We start from the raw sequence: 21,942 nt of genomic DNA, 5'->3' as shown, positions 1-21,942 counted from the left end.
CCCCCCAATTTTTTGCTAGCATTCATCCCATTTTCATCCCTTCATTTCGTTCCTAACCATGCCTACAAACACCATGCTTATACACATACCCCTTTCTCAATTCCAGCTTCATCCTTACAGCCACCCTCTACCTTTACGCATCTGCCCAACCCCTAATTTAGCCATTCACCCCCCCAATCCTATTTATTCGTATCCCCCTCGTATTTCTAGTTTTTTCTAGGGAATTCCCTAGGGACATGTCGGGCAAAAATCCCTCCATCCGGGCCTTAAGGATAATCGGGCGAGGTAGAAGGAATTTAAAAAATGCTGCCAATCCTATGGAAGAAATGATTACAAACGTTTTTGTTCGAAATTCGATTTCGCTGTCAGGTCCGGGGCCTACCGGACGAAAAAATTCTCCTCAATATGTAAATGCAAAAACGAATGCAACGCCAAACTTATTTCGATTTTTATTTTATTTCTTCACGAGGTACACGAGTTTGTTATTGTTATACATCATCGCAATTAAATAATTGATTTATCCTCAGTATTCCATTCTGTTGCATTAAATTTAATCTGCTGCATCATTTATCTTATATTCATTAAATAGTCAATATATTATCATACTTTCAATGGATTCAACAACATATATTTATTTATATACGGTGTGTATATACATACATAAGTACCGAATGTATAATTCATATCCTCTTAATTAATTCATCATATTTAATTTAAATGTTTATGTATTCATCTCCTCTCATCAGGATAATCGAGAGATTATTTGAATAATACAAGTAACAGCGTAACTCCGATATGACTCAATACATTGTGTCTCGTCTCCACTTTAACTCATTAAACTAATTATTTATAATTGTAACTTGATCATAATATAATCATTAATATTCTTGTTCGTCAATCAAATTCACAAAATGTCGAAAGGAGTAGCGATAACAGATGTTAAACATTAAGAAAACAAAATCACAAAAACAGTTTCAATGATAAGTCATTAAATCGATTAGAGGCCAACGTGTGATTATTTACCGCTGAAATCATCACGTTTTATTACCATTATTATCATTATTATTTTTCATTACAATTAGGCCTCTTTCTAAGACATCTCCACAGGCTTTTGAACCCATCCCTCTAATTATCCGCGAAAGCTGTCATTTTATAATGGAATATTGCAAGCGCTTGCATCACTACAATTTCAATCATCAAATAATAAATTACAAATTATTAAAAAATTATGGAAAATGAGGAATCGATGGAATGGATGGATCATAGACGTGCTCCTCGATGGCAAATGCACTCTCTTTTTAACAAAATATTTCCCCAATAATTCATATCAACGATTCAACATTCAGATCTCTGCGATGCTATCGCAAGCCAGTTTATTCGACAATCAACTATGATATATATTCATTAAATCTATGGGTTCTTGACTATAGTAATTCATCACTTTTGTCTGTACAGAGACTGGCGCAGCACTCGTGACAAAAATTTATATCTCTTCTTTTATCCTTTTGTGCGATTCTCAATAATAATGAATGACAGGTGACAAATGCTAAAAGATCCTCATTATTTATTCATTATTTTTAAGCCATTGTTTGTTTCCTTTATGTTCATTTTACGATTGGGGAGAAGTTCCTTCTGGAGTTGAGATAGACTGAAATAGAATGATTCTCTATTTTTAATGGTTTTATTGTTTTTAATCGTCAATAACTCGAGATTGGCAGAGTGAAATTCAATCGATTCTCTTTCACGTCGAAGGCATTTTTATCAGATTCCAAAACGAGACGTGATTTCTCCGACTCCTACCGTTTTCCTAAGAGATATTAAGGATCGAGCAGGTTTATTTTGCTTTAAAAAAAAAAACAAAAATACCGAAACAATTCCAGTTTATCATTATGAGAAAAAAATTATAAGGAAAATCATAAAGAATGACTGATGCTCTTGGAGTTCGTCGATTGTATTATCAATAGTAAATCATTACTCATTTAATTAATTGAGCACGATGGTTGTAAATAAAAGTCAATGATTGCTCGATCGTGATAATTCACTTGAGATCCTCATCCTCATTGAGTAGTACATCCATCTGTTGCTCCCAGTCTTCCTTAGTGTCATTGGATGACGTATTTTTTCCATCCCCTGGTACGATCTCGAAATCCTTGAGTTCAGCCTCCAATTCCCCTTCCCATTCTTCTTCTGCGGAGAGTGACAAGCAGCGTTGTAGCTAGTTTTCCAGAGGGTTTTGGGTGTGTTTTTCATGTGTCTTTGATGTATGTATGTATGTACGATAATTGTCATAATAATGAGGCGTGATAATGAGGGAAGTTCATACGAATGCTTGTGAATGAAAAAAAAATAATAATTGAAAACTCGTGGATAAACGTAATCACGAAAATGGATCATTCAGGCAGTTAATTCTACAATTACCTCATTTATCGTATTCATTATTTAGTTTGGTTGGTTGATTGGTCCAGGCGGTTGATAGTGGACCAATAGGTTTCTAACACGTGAAACAATTTTTTCTATCAATCTTCGAAAATTGAAAATATCATCACCAACCATTACTAAATCCATCACCAACAAATCACTCATCATATTCACATATTTATATTGAATTTTTCATCTCTCGTTTCTCCCATCCAAATCCGTGAATTCGAAAATACCAGCCAAGCACGTGTGAAAAAAGGAAAATTTATTGACAACGGAATGGGGATTTACGTGTTTGGCTGCGAATATTAAACTCTTCTCAATAGTGTCATTAAAAACATTCCCCTTTGTTCAAATAACTCCCCATAAACCACGTATTGTCATTCAACGAATTTAATTAGGTAACTATTAACGTCCTCACTCCAATCATCAAGATCATCATTTTTAATTTCTTATATTTTTCATCATTATTTACTTACAATTTTACAACACGAAGAGAACGAAGTTTTTGAGATAAAGTATTATTTCATGCTTTATTAATTCTTTTTTTTTCAGATTTTTCTTTTTTCATAAATTTCCTCGACGAAGACAGACGAGCAGACAAACGACGGACAAACAGACAGACAAATAGTCAAATTGTTATTCGTCAATCGAATAGTTTTAATCGCTTGATTTTATCATTAATCAATTACCCAAACAGTTTCAGTAATAATTGAAATACCCCCCCCCCCTTCCGCTCACTTACTCGTGCTATCTGATTTTTCTACTATATTTCTTTTTTGTTCTTCAACTAAATTCATCTAGATATTATTGCATTAAAATTTTCCTCCTCTTCCGCAAGATGCATTCATCCAGCCCCGTTGGAGACTATATAATAATAATGATAATAAAGACTATAGAACTTTCAGTGATTCAATGAACAATTGAATCGTCTAGAATTTTATCGCCATGACGTTCCCCTGAATCCTATAGTATCTTATTTTTTATAATAAATATGAGGAATTGATGACGAATGTTGTGTGTGTATGAGTCATATAATCAACTAAAAATCGTGAATAATTGATATTGTCATAATTAAGTAGCGAGAATATAACTGAAAAGTTGGATTTTAGTCAACTAAAGTGAATGTCTCGTAGGCTATAAACGAATGGTATCTAGGAGGTTAATGTGTTCTTTGGTTAATGGTACACGGGACTCTCCTCTTCTTAGGCTGCAGACAAAATACAAGTAAAATGGTTTTTTTCCTCTCATTTGTTCGTTTGAAAATCATTATAACGTCGTTATATTCAATATTGTACTTTCGACAGACTGCACTAGGGTTATGGTTTGATAGATACACTCAAGCTACCTTTAATTCCATATATGCAGAAATTTCATAGCTATCCTAGTCTTTACTCCAAGAAATTCTATTATTTTTTTAATCATCTGTATTGAATGTTTTACCTCAGGAATTCTCAGGTCGTGGAGAATTCGACGGATAACATTTTAAATTATTATAATAAAAATACTCTACCAATATGTCCAGAAAAAAGGAAATACGATAAACTTAATTAAAAAATTGATTGCTAATTTCCGGTTTTCAAAAGTTAACTATTTGAAAAGTTAACTATTAGTTAACTTTTCAAAATTCTAGTTGTAATCACGATTTTTTTAACGAAATGTATGCAATATCGCTGTATATTTTTTTAGAGAGATATTTGAATGAAAAAGGTTAATTTATTCTAGTTATTTCTATAAGATATTCCAAAGAAATGATTTATTATTTGGCGGAGAATCTTTTCAACTTTTTTGTTATAAAAAATGCAAAAGAAAATCTCGTGGAAAGTTTTCGTGGATCAAGTTACAAAGAAAAATGAAGAGCCATTGACTTTTTTCAATCAAATAATTAATTTCAATCAAATAATTAATTTCAATCAAATAAAAAACAGATTGAACACGATTGAATCATTGATTTCTAAATGAAAAAATATTGTCGGTTGAATAAAACTAGAATTTCTTGGAAAAATCTTCAAGATTGTCTATCAAATTTTACAACACGTGTCAACATGGTGGTGCACAAGGAGAATTTTGTTCGGCATAGATACAGCGAGTAAGCAACAGTAGTTTAAATCCAGGGAATGAGTTGTACAGAGTCTAAGTGGATGCTATCAGCGTGCTGTTTCTCATTGTACATAAAACCACGTACATACTTACGAGTGTAATTGGACCCAGTCCGAATCGGCTGATTAATTTCTGAGAATTAAGAGGTGAAGGATCGTTTACGAGAAACTTTTGGGTAATGTGGAGAGCTCAACGAGGGATAAACTTTAACGAATTATCCTGGGAAATAGTTTCAATGAGAGCACTCGGTGGTCGGATCCATCAACGAGTCCAGTGGGATATTAAACCTCAATTATGGAGCCAAGTGAGTAGTGATGGCGATAGTACCAAGAATGTTTTTATTCAAGTGATGATCCATATTTATAATTCGTTCATCCAGGAGTTCGTTTTTATTATTAATAATTAATTGGAGTTGAATGTGTGTATTGAGTATTTATTAGAAAGCCACAATAGTCCTCAGTCCAATTAATTTCTGATAGTGTTCAGTGTCATGTGGCTTAGAGATGAGAAAAATAACGATGTGCCATGAAGTAATAGAAGTAATCGGCTGTTTCTATTAATCGATTTTATTGATACTGACCTTTCTTCGGCTTCATACCAAGCTTTTCCATGCCCACCCTGACCTCCTCTATGTCAGTATCTGAAGCCCTCACACTGTCAGACACAAACTCATGGGCACCACTACTCGTTGATTTTTTCTCAGCATCTTGAATGGTTTCCTTGGTGCTTTCTACTCGGGCTGTACGACAAATACAACACATACTTGCAGATCTAAACTACTTCAGCCATACTAATTGAAAACAACTAAAACTGCCTTAGTTCATTCAATCAACATCAACGTTGCATCGAACGATTATTGTTGATATTGTTACTGCAAACCTTTGGAGATGCTACTTTTATTTGACGTGATGTTAAACTTGTTGTAATCCCGTTGTCGATAAAGCTCATTCCTCTGGTTCGCGTTGTGACAGAGAAAATTCATTGTGGTACGTTCAAAGTGAGATAATCATATTGCTCGACACTATATTAATTAGGATGAAACTTTTAGGCAGGTGGATATGAATTTTGTGGTGTTTTTTCATGGAAAAGAGAAATTGATTCGTCTTGTGAATGAGAATTTTACTGAGGAATTTCTATAGTAATATTACCAATTAATTTTTGGTATTGCAAGAAAAAAAAATAGAGAATATCCCGAATGAATGAATCAGCAATATTTAATGCAAGACGAAACATCGAGTGATGAGGGGAGACAACGTGTGCTAATTGACACAAGTGTGGAAACAGTGTGTGGAAACAGTGCGACAAAAGCTGGAAATAAGATGATAACTACACAGGTCTGAATAAATAATGCAGGTATTCTCCAAAGTACTTTAACGTGTTTGAGGAGATGCTCAGAACGGAGACTTGTGATTTACCTTGAGTATGATCGATGCTACCGGTGGATGTCAAACTTTGATTGGGATTACTCTCTGCTTGGCTGGCCAAGGTGTTTAATTCATGGCTCTGACGTAGGAGGGATACTCGGTAGAAGTAATTACGCCAAAAGTTCTCTTCAGTGATACTGAAATACATGTTCAAACGTTAGAGGGGAACAGAATCTTCTGGGAGAAAATTCTTGGAATACAGATGCATTTTCCTATTTTCTATAATTTCTATTGTATTTTCGGTTCAATTGGACAATATAGATTTGGATGTCAGTTCAATCAATTGGTCACGTACATCGAAGCGATGGTTTCAGTTCTTTTTAATGGATTTCAGTTATTGCTAAAGAGTTGCATCATAAACTTGAAATGGATTCAATGAGAGCCATTCGTAAAAAGCCATGGGGAATAACAGATTTGATGACCTGAGCTAACAGTAACTCATGTAATTCTCAATATTGATTGCATATTTTATTGCTCTTTGTATCAATGTCGTTTAATTAATGGTCATATGTGGATATCGGTAAATTAGGCTGTATCGAATGGTTCGAATGGTTCGAATATGTTTACACTTTTGCGTTGAAGAAAAAATACTTTTTCATCTTTCAAATGTCAAGTTTTAACATTATTACATCAGTATAAAGACTAATGAAAGATGAGAGTTTATAATAAATGTTCGCAAAATGAGCATCACCGCAGATTGCGGCTAAGAACTTGACTTTGAATCAAAAGGGCAATTCCGAATGAGTATTCCATTAAAATGAAATGAAACTGGAGATTCTCCAGAATTTCAACAAAGTGAATATTAATTCTACAAACCATTTCATTTCTATTATATTCAGCTTAAATTTCTCAATCTCATTCACAGGGTCTTTTTGCAGATGAAAGAAAAACCTAGTCTGTTTACGAGAAGAATTATAAGGGAGATTGTCCTCTCTCAGGGGATATCAATAATTATCATTATGATAATGCTTTTTCCAAGAATTACCCTCGGGCAAAACTAATCAACAATTATCATTTGAGTACTTACACTTTTGGTACTAACTCGAACCTCATCGTCTCGAGATTAGGATCTAAGGCGAGTGTAGCTTGTGCAGTTGGTTGAATAGCTTCAAAGTCCCATTCGAATTCAACTCCAGGTGGTGGTGCTCTCACAAAGTTACGGCGATCCTTAAACAAATTAATATGAAAAATTCAGGTATTTTGGTTTCCCAGTTCTTCAAGAGATTTATACTTCCAGTTTTCCCCTAGTCTCTGGATACAATATCGTAAGGAATTCTGGAGATGCTGTGCATTCTCATAAAGTTGATGTGTCGGAGCTCGGATTTAACTCGAAGCAAACATTATGAAATAATGAAACATCCATAAAATATAACTCACGGTTGAAAGAGCCAGGCATTCCTCACGCAACGCATCCTCGTTTGGAGCTCCAACCCAGGGAGCCACTGCTTCACCCTTTTCATTGGTCTTTCCAGCGATAAAGGCTTCTTGCTCCTTGTTCAATTCAGCTATCAGTCTCTACAAATATTTTATTTGTGGTTTTCATTCAAAATCTTTAGGTTTGCACAGGTCACTGCATTTTCCTGTCTGTATGTGTGGAGTATATCAAGTGTAATGTAGGAAGTCGAGTGGAAAATGGAGGAGACGAGGATATCAAGTGCAAATCGCTGGAATATTCAAGGATTTTTTTCCTTTTTCCTAGGGGACATGAATGATACATCCAATAGTTCTCAGACTTGTAATCTCCACATTTGGTAATGGAATTGTGTTAAAGTCATTTATATCGGTCAATAAATATTCAGGCATTTGAAATATATTTTCTACTGAATATTTATGTTCGAACCCCTCACGTACTGGTGTGTATGAGAAATAATTACTAGTAATAAATAATTACGAGAAATAATTACTTCTCAATAAATTTAGTTGCCAGAAGTGAATGTACGGAGATATTTACATTTCAAGGGAATTGATATTCTTGGATGAACTATTATTTTTTATGGCTACTACTCTTATATAATATATACTAATATAAATTGAGTTGGCAATATATATTCAACGGAACTCCGGATATAATTTGAAGAATACGGAAAGATGAGGTTTATTGATTTTGTTATGTTTTTGAATCATTTTCCAACTATTTTCTTTTAAGTAAATGTTTTAAATATTTTTTACTTTTGCAAAATCTATCCTGAGTACGAAATGAACAGCTAATTCAAGTTCGAGAGAAAGCTTTGACGTTCAGCGAACATAGAATAGGATTTCAACAGAATAAATCGTCAAAGTACAGTCATATCGTCAATAATCCGTCAAGAGAAAAGAAAAAGTACAATGAAAATTACGTGAAAGCTTGGTAATCCACACGTCGAAATAAAGGTCCAGTAAAAAATCCGGGGCAGTTATGTTCTTTTTATCGACCTTACGAAACTTTTTACGAATTTTCCATAAAAACCGATGAAATACGATTTTTGCTTGTATTTTACCGAACTGTTCGTTGTGCTGTTCGCGTTACGGACGTTGTATTAAACTTTTATGAATTTTTAAAATAATGTTGCAATAAGTAACAGGAAAAAAAGGTACGTCTTTTTAAAAAATCTGATCCACGGTTTCCCAGAAATTAGCCAAGAAAAAACATGAAAAATGGAAAGATATCGACAATAATTCCTTAACCAGAATTATTTCCAAGATTATCATGAGTAGAGATATTCTAAAATGTTTTTATTGAAACTTCCTCGACAATATGATTTCGATCACTCATAATGTTCATTGTGTGAATTTTTTTTTAATCATTCAACCTTCCCTTTATCTCGATAATTGCTGTACAGAGAAGTTCAAGGGGAATCTAATGGTAATTTTCTAGAGTGACTTGTGAAATAACAATTAGAGATGAGTCTAATTGTAATTGAATCTCCCCTAGTAATCCCCCATGTCTAATTTCCAGTTTTCATTTTCCCATAAAACCTTTTCTGGTAAGTACACGTGGATCAGGGAAGCTTCATACCGTGAAATTGAAAATGCTTTCACTCTAAACTAGAGTTTTCCCAATGAAAACTCAGTACTATTTACATGGAAAAGTAATCCAAGCACGTTCAGTTTGTCAGATAATTCTCCCACATCCAATTTCCATTTTTTCCCTCTTTTATTTTGTATCGTACGATTTCACATGATGATGAGGGAATATCAACGCGTATGATATTTCAAACGGTGAGTATTATCGCAGGTTTACCCGTAATAACATGAATGTACAATGATGGTGGTGGTTGGATCGATAGCTCAGGCTATCTTGTCACCTCATCTGCACCTGTGGGAAATACCCGAGGAGATAAAACATTGGGTATAAGATTTTTAGAATATATCAGACTATTTGAGATTGAAATAAACTTCGCTGGAGACATATCTTCATCAGACTTCAATATTTTTCAGCCTCTCTGCACTTCTAGACATTTTTTTTCTTCAATTGAGCAATTTTATCTCAGAAATCTTCGTCAGATCCTGCCACCGGATATTGGTTACATTAATTTTTATCCGACATCGCGAAATTGCTTTCTAAAATTGAATGATTTCACGGGAAATTAAGGATGTCTAGCAATTTCAGGGGAACCTAATTTCTTCATGTTCAAGAAAAATTCGATAACTGTTTTAACTGATAACTGACATTATATTCAATTCGTGAAATTGATTCGGTTGATATAAAAAAATTAATCACAATGGACTCAGCAGAAATAAATAAACAAGCTTTAGACTATACAGATTCTTATTCGAATTATGATGAAGTTGATAATTTACCCATGAGAAAACTGTAAAAATATAAATAATAAAAATGTAAGCAGAAGACGAAGACATGTCCAATGATCAGAAATGAAATTTTCAAAGAATAATGATGAATTTAAAAGTAAAGGGAATAGCTTCATTAATTTTTTTAGTGAAAAAGATTAATTTCTTATGCGTCCTCGCGACTCGATGAAAATCCTGAAAGGAAAAATAGAAAACGATTTCCATCGATTTGTCAATTTAGCTTTGAGGTCTCTGAAAATTTTCATTTATCGAAAACATAAATCTCTTGGGAAATGCCTTGCCCAGACATTTCTATAGTTTATATTTCATTTTTATAGTTGCCAAGGCTCAGTAAAGGTTTTATAAGTAGTTATACCCGTACATATGTACATAACGAATGCAGTTAGAGATTTAGCTATACTGTTGGAAGCAACTTGCCACGACATTGATTTTCCCCGAGCCCTCGGCATTTATGCGTCTCTCGGGATATATTGTTCGTGCTTTGCCAATTCTCCCAAAGCTCGGGTACTGCACTGATTTTTTACAATTACTCGTCTCGTCTATTCAGGTCAAATTTATATAATGATACATTCATGTTTTGCTTTTATTTTCGCAATTTGGTGGCAATTTCTCTCATTTTTCCTGGTATTTCCATTGGAAATAAAATATAAACTGGCAATTTCCATTGGGAATTACTCCTCTTTACATTAAAGGGTTCTAAAACCGACAGATTAATTTCTCAAATCTGTTATGGCATTTTCAATTTTTTTTTCATTAAAGATGTTCTGTCTCCTTGTAACCAAAGTTACCGGTTGTTTAAGTTTTTCGACAAATTGTTGATCGGATTGATCCGATGAAATATAGTTTTTGAATTTTAACATTATCTCATGATTCATTAAGTTTCATAAGCGTGCAGTAATTTTCTTATGATTTTTTTAACGTTTTATGAATTTAAAAAAGTTTCGAGAAATCGTGACCATGACATTTCGGGAGTTATTAATTAATGATAAACTGATCAACAGTTTCTAAAAAAAAAATCAGTAATTCTAGTTAAAAGAGGATAGAATCTTTGGAAAATTTCTGATATTGCAATTCGTATTCTTTATTTTTTATGATTTTGGTAGAAAAGGTAGGTGTTTTTGAAAGCTCGAATCAATCGCGCCTGGAGTTCATTTCCCAGGGAATTTCTTCGAATCTAAAAAAGGTGAATACATTTTTCCACGATGAGAACCTTTTTTGAAGAATGGAATGAGCACAGAGGCAAGGGTTCGTTTAGATTCAGACATTTTCTCTGATAGCTCAGCTAGGATTTAAATTGACTAAAAGTCGCCCTTTTACCCTACTGGTAAATTCAGAGATTATTGAGAACAGCAAAAAATTCCAGAAAACTCGATTTCATTAAATTTGGATTCTTTTTTTTAATGAAATGATTGTTTTCATTTTTCAAAAAGGAGAATTAAACTCCTAGAAGAAATAATTCACCATTTGCAAACAGGAGTTATTGTTTATTGATAATGAATGATAGTCAAAACTTTTGACTATTGACCAATTGTTTATATTTAAAGTTAATTGCTCGTTGTGTAAAAGAGAATAGAAAGGCAGATCGTTTCAATTGAACTAACAATTTGTTTCTTTAACATGTTTAATTTCTTTGAATTGTCTCATGTATTATTTTATGATCTGCTCAACCGCTGAATTTTCCCGATAAATAAGGAACTCTACAACTCATCGAGGATCATGACGATTGTCAATAATTCAATTAAAAACTCTCGATCAGCGGGTACTCGCGAAAGGTCAATAGATTCTGTCATTTTGCCCAGCGCTTCTCGCACTTGGCCTCGAATTACACACCTCGACAAAAACCCATATGCTGTACCACCAGTGAGAAAGGAGGGTGAAGTCAAGGGTTTGTACAACATTGGAGAGCATGACCTCTACTCCACTGGTGATGCAAGTCTATTGATCCACAAATGGTGGCACTTTAAACAAACCGAGGACCACCCATAACTGACGTTATATCCCTCGTTCTACTCGCCAAGTAGAACATGCCCGATTTCTACTCTCACTCTTCACTATCTTTCCCTCAATTTTCACTGCCAAATTCCCCCAATTTTTATCGCGCTATAATTGCATTCAATGTGGATGTTGTCATAAAAATCAGGCAAAACTGGGAATTTTCAGCCCATTTTTCTCAAAAAATTAATGCAAAATCAGAGAACTCTTAGATAATATTATATATATATTGAAGAAAAGTCCAAAAGTTTCGGAGTCTCTGGCTATTGAAAAACCAGAATTTCGGACAAGAATCAGACAGGACTCCGAATTTTCCGTCCAGTTTTCCCTACGCATGTAAAGAACGAGAAAATTCTGGTGATATATTCTTGAATTTTGCGGGATGCGAAATGCGATTTATGGAAACGAAATTCCAGAATTCTTTTGAAAAGTGAGGCGGATTTGTGAATTTTTGGTTCAATTTTCCCGGAAAAATAATTCGAAATGAACGGATGAACGTTCTGTTGGAAAATCAGGAAAAGCTGTACCTTTCCGTTCCACTTTCCCCTAAAAATCAATAGAAGACCAGAAAATTCAGGTAAATATATTTCTGAATTTTAATAACAGTCACTCAAAGTGTGAAAATTCAATGGAATGTTACAATGTTTATTAATATCATATTACAAATTAAACTATATAACAAAATTCTGTACTGAATTTTCACGGAACTTTGGAATTTCATGATTTTTTCCTAGCAATTGCGTTTAGTACTGCTGTCCAGACACTTGGTAATCAACTGTTTATGGAATGTCATTTTTTTCAACTAGTATTATCTCATTCTTAATTTTCAAAGGAGCTCTTGGTTCTGTCCTTCTCTTTTCATTCTTAATTGTAACAGCCAAACCCCGGTGGAAATCATTTGTCTACGAGTAATTAGCTCATACTGTCGGCAGTGAAATTAAATTTGAGGAACTGGTTGGCAGCAATACTCTGGGGTGTGGTATCAAATTTGATTTGAACAGAAAAGGCTCGGATAATTTTATACACTAGTGGAAAATCTAGGGAACTGGAAATTTTTTAACGCCTGAAAAAAGGAGAATTACGTGACTTAATTGAATTGGCAATTAAGAACATTCAAGGATGTTCATTTTTTTTTAATTGAAATCCTGCTCTGCTTTTCTAGTTGAACATCAGAGCTTTGTTTCAAGCTTTATTGAAACCCAGATTGTTATTTAATTAATAAAAATTATCATCTTCTATAATCGTTTATCAATAATTAACTAATTAGTGAATTTATAAAAACAGAATCTTCGGGTGTTTAAACAATAAATTGTGAGATGTCAGGTGATTAAAAATTCATAAATTAATTTTTTTATCAATTTTGAATAAAAATTCACAGTTGACTTTGATTTTCTCATTGGATAGTGAAATTTCAATGGAGAATTTAATTGAATTTTGATCGTATATGGAAGTTTTTAGAAATTTCAAAAATCCATTTTGAACGAATAAAAAATATTGAAAGTAAAATAATAATATCTTGATTTCAACACAGCCAGGAATTTCCTAGAAAAGTTTTACATATCACTTCAAAATTCAGGAGCCATTGACAGAAATTTCTCACCAATTTCTATAAATTTTCACAGAGCTACAGAGGAAAATTCACGAATTTCTCAAAAAATAAAAATAAATCGTAGTACCAGTAATTAAATTTTATAAACAAAAACTTTTTACCCATTCAGTTTGGTCTGAAGAAGCAGGCATTGGAATTAGCATGAGGTCTCTATAATTATTAATCGTTAATGATTTCAAATGAAAACCCCATTTCTCCATCACTGGAAGAAAAAACCAGAACCGTGACGAGAAACAACCGGGTTTAATGCATTTCCCTCGTTAACCCTGTACACGAAGCTCTTCAATTAGTTATGATAATTTTACGATCCTTCAGTATTCAGGGCTGTGTGGAAACTCGTAATTTAGCCCACATATTAAGCGCCTAGACTCCAAAATGACGAGAACAATAGAGAAAATGTATTCATATGATGAATCCTCGAAGATTAACGTGAAAATTAAAATTTCAAATTAAGCGATGGTACCTGAGTTTGAAGTGATAACAGTTACGATTTGAGTAGAAAATATTGTCTCTGATATGGAGCAATTTGATAGTTACAGGGGGATGAAAAATCCTATTTCTCCCCTGCATGACTCACACCATTGCATTACCGTTTTCAACGGAATTTAATAATGGAGGTAAAATGAAAAGTAAAACCTCGTTGTCCGAGACGAGCACTTACCCGGCGGACATCTTCCTCCACCAGTAGCTTGGAAAACGAGTGTTTAAGGCAGGTCATTAGAACTGTGTAAACTTTTTCGATTCTTTCGTTAGAAATTGACTAAAGCGAGCAGGACTTGCGTTGCAGTCTCGAGTTTTTTAAAAACTCAAGGAAATAATGGTCAATGGGCCCTCGGGGATTTGTCGGATGTTGCTGACTTTGAGGAATTGGTAAGAGAACCTCTTGGGAGGTTTTTTTTTCTTTCTGCGACGGCAAAAACTTGATTAATTATAAATTTGGAAAGTGGAGTTTTGTGGAGTTTTTCCAGTATTTTAGCTCCCGTTTCCCCTGATAATTCAGAAGGAACCGGAAAAGACTGGCAAGTATATCGTTGAATTTTTAGAAGGTAGGGACACTGAATGCGAATTCAGAAAAGGAAAATTATGAAATTTCTGATTTAACGCGAAAATAAATGCAATTCGACAGTGAATATTCCTATTGGATAGAATAGACAGGAAAAAATGGAATTCTCGTTTCGACCTTTTTACATTTTCACTGACACCTGAAATTTCATGACTGTTCCTTCTCTAAAATTACGTTTAGTGTTACTATTCTACCAGCCGTTAATTATCCCCGAAATTTCACATTTTTCTGAAGGAAAAAGCTTGAGTTGAATTCTTATTTTTGTTTTTAATTCAAGGAAATAATTTTACATGGGACCCCAGAGATTTGTCCGGATGTTGCTGAGTTTGAAAAATTGGTGGAAACTCTTGGGAATTTCTCTTTTCTTCTAGGAAGATGAAACCGTAATTAATTATGAATTTGGAAAGTGTTTTGTGAGTTTTGAGGATCAGGACTTGTTCACTAGCTGAAACTTACATGGAAAGAAGAAATTGCGAAGAGAATCTGTGAGAGTTGCGTAATTCTAGGGGGAAATGCTTTTTCTAACAAAAGCTGTGCGAAACGCTCGTAAAATTTCAGGTTCGTTTCATAATTTTTCACGGAATCAGATTTCACTTCAGAATTACGGAAGTCTCGGGTATTTTTTTCTGGATTTCACAATTTTGAAGAGTATTTTTCTAATTAGCTGTTAAAAAATTAATATTGCCCCAACAATTTGTGAATATCCGAATCACATCTTAAAATTATAAAATTATAAATCGTTTATTTTCGTCGTCTTTCTCACATTTGTCTTATTCATTCAAATTCAATAAGTATTTACGCACTCAATAAATTTTCAAGTATTCGCGATTATATCAAGACCATTAAAGAATTAATCGACGCTCAAATATCAGATCTGTAATTCACTTGATTAGGAATTGATTAGGAATTGATTAGGAATTTCCAAAAAAAAAAAGAGAAACAAATATTATATTATTTTTTATATCCCCATGTTCCATATCCTTCTACCCAAATGACTTGGATTTTTTCCAAGTATAAATCATTTATGTGAACATATGATGATAATGATAAAATTTGATTGCGTGGATTAATGGTAAAAACTGAATAAAGGTATTTAAACAATCGAAAGGACAGGTTGATCCCTTTAAAGCTCACCCTGAGCATTGAAACTGTTCACATTGACACGAGACCGTCATCAAGAAAGAATCAATACCCTAAGTGTCGAGGGGCTGTAGAGAGTAATTCAATGGGCTGACGTACATTGATTGAAAGTGCAGTATCAGCGGTGCATGGCAAACATGAAAATTCGGTAGAGTTTGTCAGACCAGCTAAAAAATTTTAGCATTGAGAGTGGGTGGGGGTAAAAGGGTTGGCCAGGGTCAAACCAAAAGGGCTGCAATAGGGAGGCCTCAAAGTGGGTTGCTGCCTTTCATGACCCAGATATTCTAATGCTTCGTGTCACGTGACCCCACGCTATAAAACCCGTTAAAAATTTCCTCCACCACCTAAAATATGAAAAATCAAGTTGCACCATCAAAAACTTTTCAATCTGAATTTAAAATAAAAATAAGCGAGCAATTTCAGACTCTGTAATATTTTTTAAAATTTAATTTTTTAATTTAACTTTTGTATTTGAAAATTTTTTATTATTTCTCAAATTTTTTCTCAATTTTTATAATTTTTCGAATTTGACAGAAGTTAAATTGTGAAGAATTTGGATTTATTCTATGAAAAAGAGATATTGGAAAATAGAGGGAGGAAAATTAGAGTACGATCTCAGAAGGAATTGGGTAATTATTCAAATCAGAGTGCAAGTCTGTTGAGTAATGAAAACCTCCGCTAATTCAATTATTCGCGTACACCGGTAATTAACTCCAGGTGAGTCAATTTCATCTATTCACTTTGTTTACAATATTCTGTAGCGAAAGATTAATTTACCGTAAAAGAACTTTTGTATTCAGCTCTTATTCGACTTTAATTTATTATCATAATTGGATAGGCAATTACTTGAGGGCCATGGAGATTGAGAAAAGAAAAAGCGATAGGTGTCGAAGCGAAGACGTGCGATATTTTCACAAGACAGTCACGTTTTCAAGCAGCTTAAATGAATAATTGCTGCAAAACTCCAGGGATTTCTTGTTTTTTTAATTTATTTATCAAGTGTTTACCTGATTGTTGACCTTTCAGAGTATTCAGACATGAAAAATGGAGAAAAATGGAGTGAAAAAGATGTTGAGAATAGTTCGGTTAGAAAAAAGCATTCGCACTCGAGGCATTTCCACGTGAAATGTTAAACGTTGAGATTTCCCTTTTCGCGTGGTTGACAATCATCTGCGAAAATAGAGCCACTGCAATCAACCCACGATTGCCTCCCACACGAAAATCTCTCCGCAATTATTGGAGATAAATTCCATATCAGTTATCGTTTCCATTTAGTTGGGAATGAAAATAAAAAATTTAAAAAAAACAACAATTGACAGAAGAGCAATTGATGAACAGCAATTGATAACTCGCGAGTGAAAATTCGATAGCAATTAAGATAAATGAACAAATAATAATTAAATGGAAAAATTATTTCCAGTTTTCACCGTGGGATTGGACCTCTAGTTGAGAAAAAGTTGTGGGAATCTCTCTTAATTACCGGTTTTTTAAGTTTCCCAACAATTTGTTAATCGGATTGACACATTCAACAATTATTATTATTGAAAAGCTATTTTGTTTGCAATAAATTCCATATCAGTTATTGTTTCCATTCATTTGGAAATGGAGATAAAAAATAATTGATAACTCACGAATAAAATTCAATAGCAATTAAGATAAATGAACAAATAATATTGAAATGGAAAAATTATTTCCAGGTTTCCCCCTAGAATTATACCTCTATTGGGAAAAAAAGTTGCGGGAACCTCTCCCTGTAGACATCCTGAATTTATCACTCGGTCTGTGGTAATATATTTTTTTTAACATCGCAAAGTTTTCTCATTTTTCATAGCATCCGTCGTACCACGAGTTCTGATTATCACCCTGAAGGTCATGGCTTCCGCCGATCGATCGAGTTCAATCTCAAGCACACCCGAGGTCTGTAATTGGGTATCACCAACTATACAATCACTTCCCCGTAGTTACCAAGTAAATTACCTGGGAAATGCATCGATGTGTCAAATTGTTTTATGGTTCTTAGTTGCGTAAAGGAAACTAAAATAAACGGGAGAGACAAGTTTACTTGAACCAGTGAGAAGCATTAAGTGATCAAACCGCACGCCCACTCCTAATTAATCAAAGTAAATGATAATTTCGGGTTGAATAAGACATGTGCTGATAACAGCATGAGAGTTGGGATTGCTCACATCAAATTGGATTTTCCAAGTCCATTTGATATCTCCTGACAAAATTATACCAATTCCATGGATCAATGGTATCACCATTATTATTGTTATAATGTGAACTTTCAAATTAACTTTCAAATCAAGTTTAATTGCTTAATGGTTGTTCATTTGAAGAAAAATTGTAAAGCGTCTTTTTAGTAGAAAATTAATGAATTCTAAAATTTCAGTTGTTGCGATTGTGGAATCGGTCCATTAATAATTTATCAACGATCACTTTTGTTGTCTACCCATTATTATATGGAAATAGTAATTAATTATTTCAGACTTTTCTCAGAAATCGAGTGCGAAGAAATTGGTCGCGTATGTGTGAACTCTTTTGACTATTTATTTATTTATTTAAAGGTGAATGTTCGAGAAAAGGTATACCCATTGCGTAAAGTTACTCCAATAATTTAAAATAGTTATTGATTTTTCCAAAATGATCTTTAGTCATTAAACTGGAAAGCTTGATGTACAATCTGGAAATTCATATAGAGTTCGCACAAATTGTGAAAGATGCTTGGATATTCCCAGAACCCATTTGATCCCAAGTTTTCGAACCTTTTGCAATTATTTTCTTTCTTCAAACTTTGAAGGTCTTAATTTGATGCCTCATTTTCAATCGTTAAGGAAAACTCTTCAAATCCATAATGTATTGAGAAGTCTGCTTTCGGCGAAAAGTACATCAAATAAAATGAAAATTGCAATTTAGAAAATTAAAACTATTCATTCTCCTGTCAATACCTATTTCTTATAATTGTACCGAAATTAATGTAGAGCGCAAGAATTACCGATAATTCCCAAGATATTAAACAATTCCAATTCGTTATTTAAAGGAAGCAACTGTTTAAAAAAGAATGTGAATAGCAATAGTGATATATTTTTTCTCAAATCTTATATATATGCATATAACTTTTTTTAAATTCCAAGAATTCCTCATATTTATATACATCTATATTCTAATTATTGAAGAACAGTAATTTTCATAAACTAAACTATGTAGTGAAAAAGGGTAAAACGTTTCGTTGCATCTGGATTTTTGATAACAGAATGAACGAGTAGATGTGGCCATGAACAGGTCGACGAAAAATTCATTAGCATTAAAAAATGATAGTGTGGGTGGAAGCAGCCACGAGTTTTAAATCGCCAAAAAAGACCACACGATGCGTGTGAAAAGAGCATCCACCAGTGAATGAATCCCACCCCACGTGGTAGAAAATAATCACCACATTGATGGTGAAAGTTCAAGGCTTTGAAACCAATGGATCGATCCAATCTACCTCCGATTATATTGCACACTGGTAAATCCACTAGGCTGAATTCGCCCAATTGTCCATCAGTATTATCAAGCATTTCTCTATGAAATAACTGTAGGTTGCCATGTGTTGGTTGTGTGCCAACTGTAACGCGAGAGTATTCCCATCGGAATTCCCATCAACCCATAAAAGCCCAGATACCAAGGGGTGGCAGAGGTACTCGATGATTTTACGCCCATGACACGGAGGCCCCTCTGGATGAGGGTGTGTCCGTGAAAGGGTGGGCACAAAAACCAGGAGAGGGATGAGAAAATGGGGAGTAGGAGAGGTTTGTGGTGGTGGTTGTCTGGATCAATACCATGCCACCCCTATTCTTCGGGTTGTACGTTCACCAGACGAGTCCACCACTTGTTTCGAGTCTCGTGTACTTGTACTTGAAACCATTCTTTTTTTTCTTATTTTTTTTTCACCTACCCCTACTCCTTTCAACGTCTATCCTATCCCCTGCATGCCCTTATGCCCGTTGGTATTAGGTGAAGAGGAACCACTTCGGCGACTCTTGGAGATGTGTCAGAATATGGGGTAAATTCTATGACTAAATATACATTTTTCGTGTCACTTTTTTAGGGAGATGTACTGGTAGGTAGTTTCAAATGTTGAAACGTCATTCTTCCGACTCATTATCGTTGGTATTTCAGTTGTTCAGGGGTTTGTTCTGATACGGAAAAAATATACTTGAATCTAGTAGATTTTATAGTTGTTTTGAGTATATTATATATATTATACATAAAAGGGGGGATTAATTTGATGGAGTCCATGTTTTTTGTGGAATTATCAATTCTGTCGATTGTGGTTAATCAATTTTTCATAGTTTTCAGCGTTAAGCTGAGTCTTTGTCATTATCAAATTTAATAAACATGCAGAGGTTGTCAGCTATCACAGCGGTCACGTGATATATAGTGTCCTTGAGGGATTTTTTCAGTATTTAATCGCCGTCAATGGATTGATGCGATGAATGGTGTACTCTCATTTCTTGAAAAATTAATCGTTCAACTTGAAATTTTGCATTGACGATGGATCGAATTGAGAAATTTATTGAGAATTCTCGAAAATTTCCCATGATGAGGTATGTGACTTGGAATTGATGAAGATAGAGTACATCGAGATGAATATTTCGAGATGTGGAACGTTGAAATCGGTTGGATAGTTTTCGAAATATTTAAATGATAATTCATTTGCGAGCAAAATTAAAAAATTAAAAAATCGGACGATCACAATGCTTCCCTTCGGAAGCAAAAACATTAAAATAAAAAATTTTGTTGCAGAGGACGAATTGAGTAAACCGACATCTATTACCCTTTTTTAATTATGAAATATTCAGTGGAAAATACGCAGTAAAAACGTTACATAAAAAATTCGAATATAAATCAACTTGAATTCTCACAGAGTTGCTACAGAAGTTGAAAAAAAAATTGGAAGGAAGCCTACGGACAGATTTTTCTAAAAAAATCGTCATAGACATAAAAAATTGTGATAACTCGTGTTATCCTGTAGCGAAGTGCATTTCGACTGAAATTCAGAAGAAAGTGAGAAGTAAAGATCCAAAACGAATAATTCCTTTCAATTCTCAGAATACTACTTAATTGAAATGGCTTTCAAATCGCACCTGTGATATTTTCAACTCGATGCAAACGTTCACACGATGAGAAGGATAACTTTCTTGAATTATCTTTTTCAGTTTTTTACGTGCGATGTTCACGAAATGTTGCTTTCGTCCTTGGCCCCATTTAAAAATAAGGGAAGATCAAGAAAAATCACGTGTCGAGTCACAATTTTATGGTACAAAAAAACCTCATTTTTTCAGAATTCTTCGTGAAAATTTGTGCGTGAAATCACGTGCACATTTCAGGATATAATTTCTCCTTTTTTCCATTCTTTTCTGAAACACATGAACTTCGATTGGGAATTACCTAAGCGTTTATACAATTTATGTAATTTCCCGCGGGTGTGTGACTATTGGGCTCAATAAATAAGTAAATAAATAAACTAATAATTAGATAAATAGAGATAGTAACACCGGAGGAAATAATTTATCCTCTTCGACATCACTACCGTTTAGCCTGCAATCGCCGTTTTCAATATGAGTAATTGGGCAATTAATTGAAAATGGCTGGGTAATGAATCATGGCTGGTGGTCCGTCGTCATTAAATCAACGAGATGTTATTAAATCCAGTGTTTACTATGGGTTACTCCAACAATGCACGGTTATAAATCAGAAGTTTAGGGTGATCTTCTTTAAAAAAAAATATAAAAACCCATCTTTACGGTAAAAGAAAATTACCGGCCGAAATTACCGGTTTTTCAAGTTTCCAAATGACAAATTGTTCATCAGATTGACGCGAAAAATATGTTATTTTCGTATTTTATCATTATTTAATGGCTTCCCAAATTCAATGATGGTGCAATAATTTTTCTAAGTTTTTGCTTCCGAGTGGAAGCTTTGCAATCGACCCAAATAATGTTTCCCATTTTTTGTCATATATCACATCAGTGTAACCCAAGAATTTTGAAAATGCACTTTTTAGGCAGTATCAGAATTCGCGAGTATGTTCCTCATTTATTAGCAAACACAGCTATACTGTCCCTAAACTTTGAAAAAATTGATAAAACTTTGAAAAAACTACAGGAAAATTATAGTGGTCTCATGAAACTCTGAGTGTCATGAAATAATAATGAAATGGAAAAGCGGTGTATTTTCTGGGTCAATCCGTTCAGTAATTTATCAAAAAACTCAAAAAACTGGTAATTTCATTAAGTTATCGCTAATATTTTTTATTTTTCAAGTTTTTCTACAAATTTCTGAGAAACGATTGATAATACCGATGGGCTTTGGGTTTGGGCCACGGTTTCCCAATAATTTATAAAGAACATGAAAAGCGAGAAGAA

The 21,942-nt window shown here is 33.9% G+C and overlaps 1 protein-coding gene across 3 annotated transcripts in view; it reads right to left on the bottom strand.

Moving 5' to 3' along the window:
* Positions 1–583: 583 nt before the first annotated feature.
* The window catches only part of Sap47 (Synapse-associated protein 47kD), a 33,156-nt gene continuing 11,797 nt past the window's right edge, over positions 584–21,942 (bottom strand). For 2 of the 3 annotated variants that reach the window (XM_011303921.1, XM_011303922.1), the window contains exons 5-9: positions 7,320–7,457; positions 6,970–7,109; positions 5,934–6,079; positions 5,099–5,257; positions 584–2,187 (exon numbers count right to left, since the gene is read on the bottom strand). In XM_011303921.1, coding sequence (XP_011302223.1) covers positions 2,039–2,187; positions 5,099–5,257; positions 5,934–6,079; positions 6,970–7,109; positions 7,320–7,457 — 732 coding nt within the window. In that variant the 3' untranslated portion in view covers positions 584–2,038. The remainder of the gene's footprint in view (positions 2,188–5,098; positions 5,258–5,933; positions 6,080–6,969; positions 7,110–7,319; positions 7,458–21,942) is intronic. The other variant, XM_011303923.1, reaches the window with a different exon arrangement.

The sequence above is a fragment of the Fopius arisanus genome, unplaced genomic scaffold, assembly GCF_000806365.1.
Source record: "Fopius arisanus strain USDA-PBARC FA_bdor unplaced genomic scaffold, ASM80636v1 scaffold00035, whole genome shotgun sequence".
NCBI classification, from domain to species: domain Eukaryota; kingdom Metazoa; phylum Arthropoda; class Insecta; order Hymenoptera; family Braconidae; genus Fopius; species Fopius arisanus.
The sequence above is the reverse complement of the archived record's forward strand: the minus strand, read 5'-3'. Positions and strand labels throughout refer to the sequence as shown.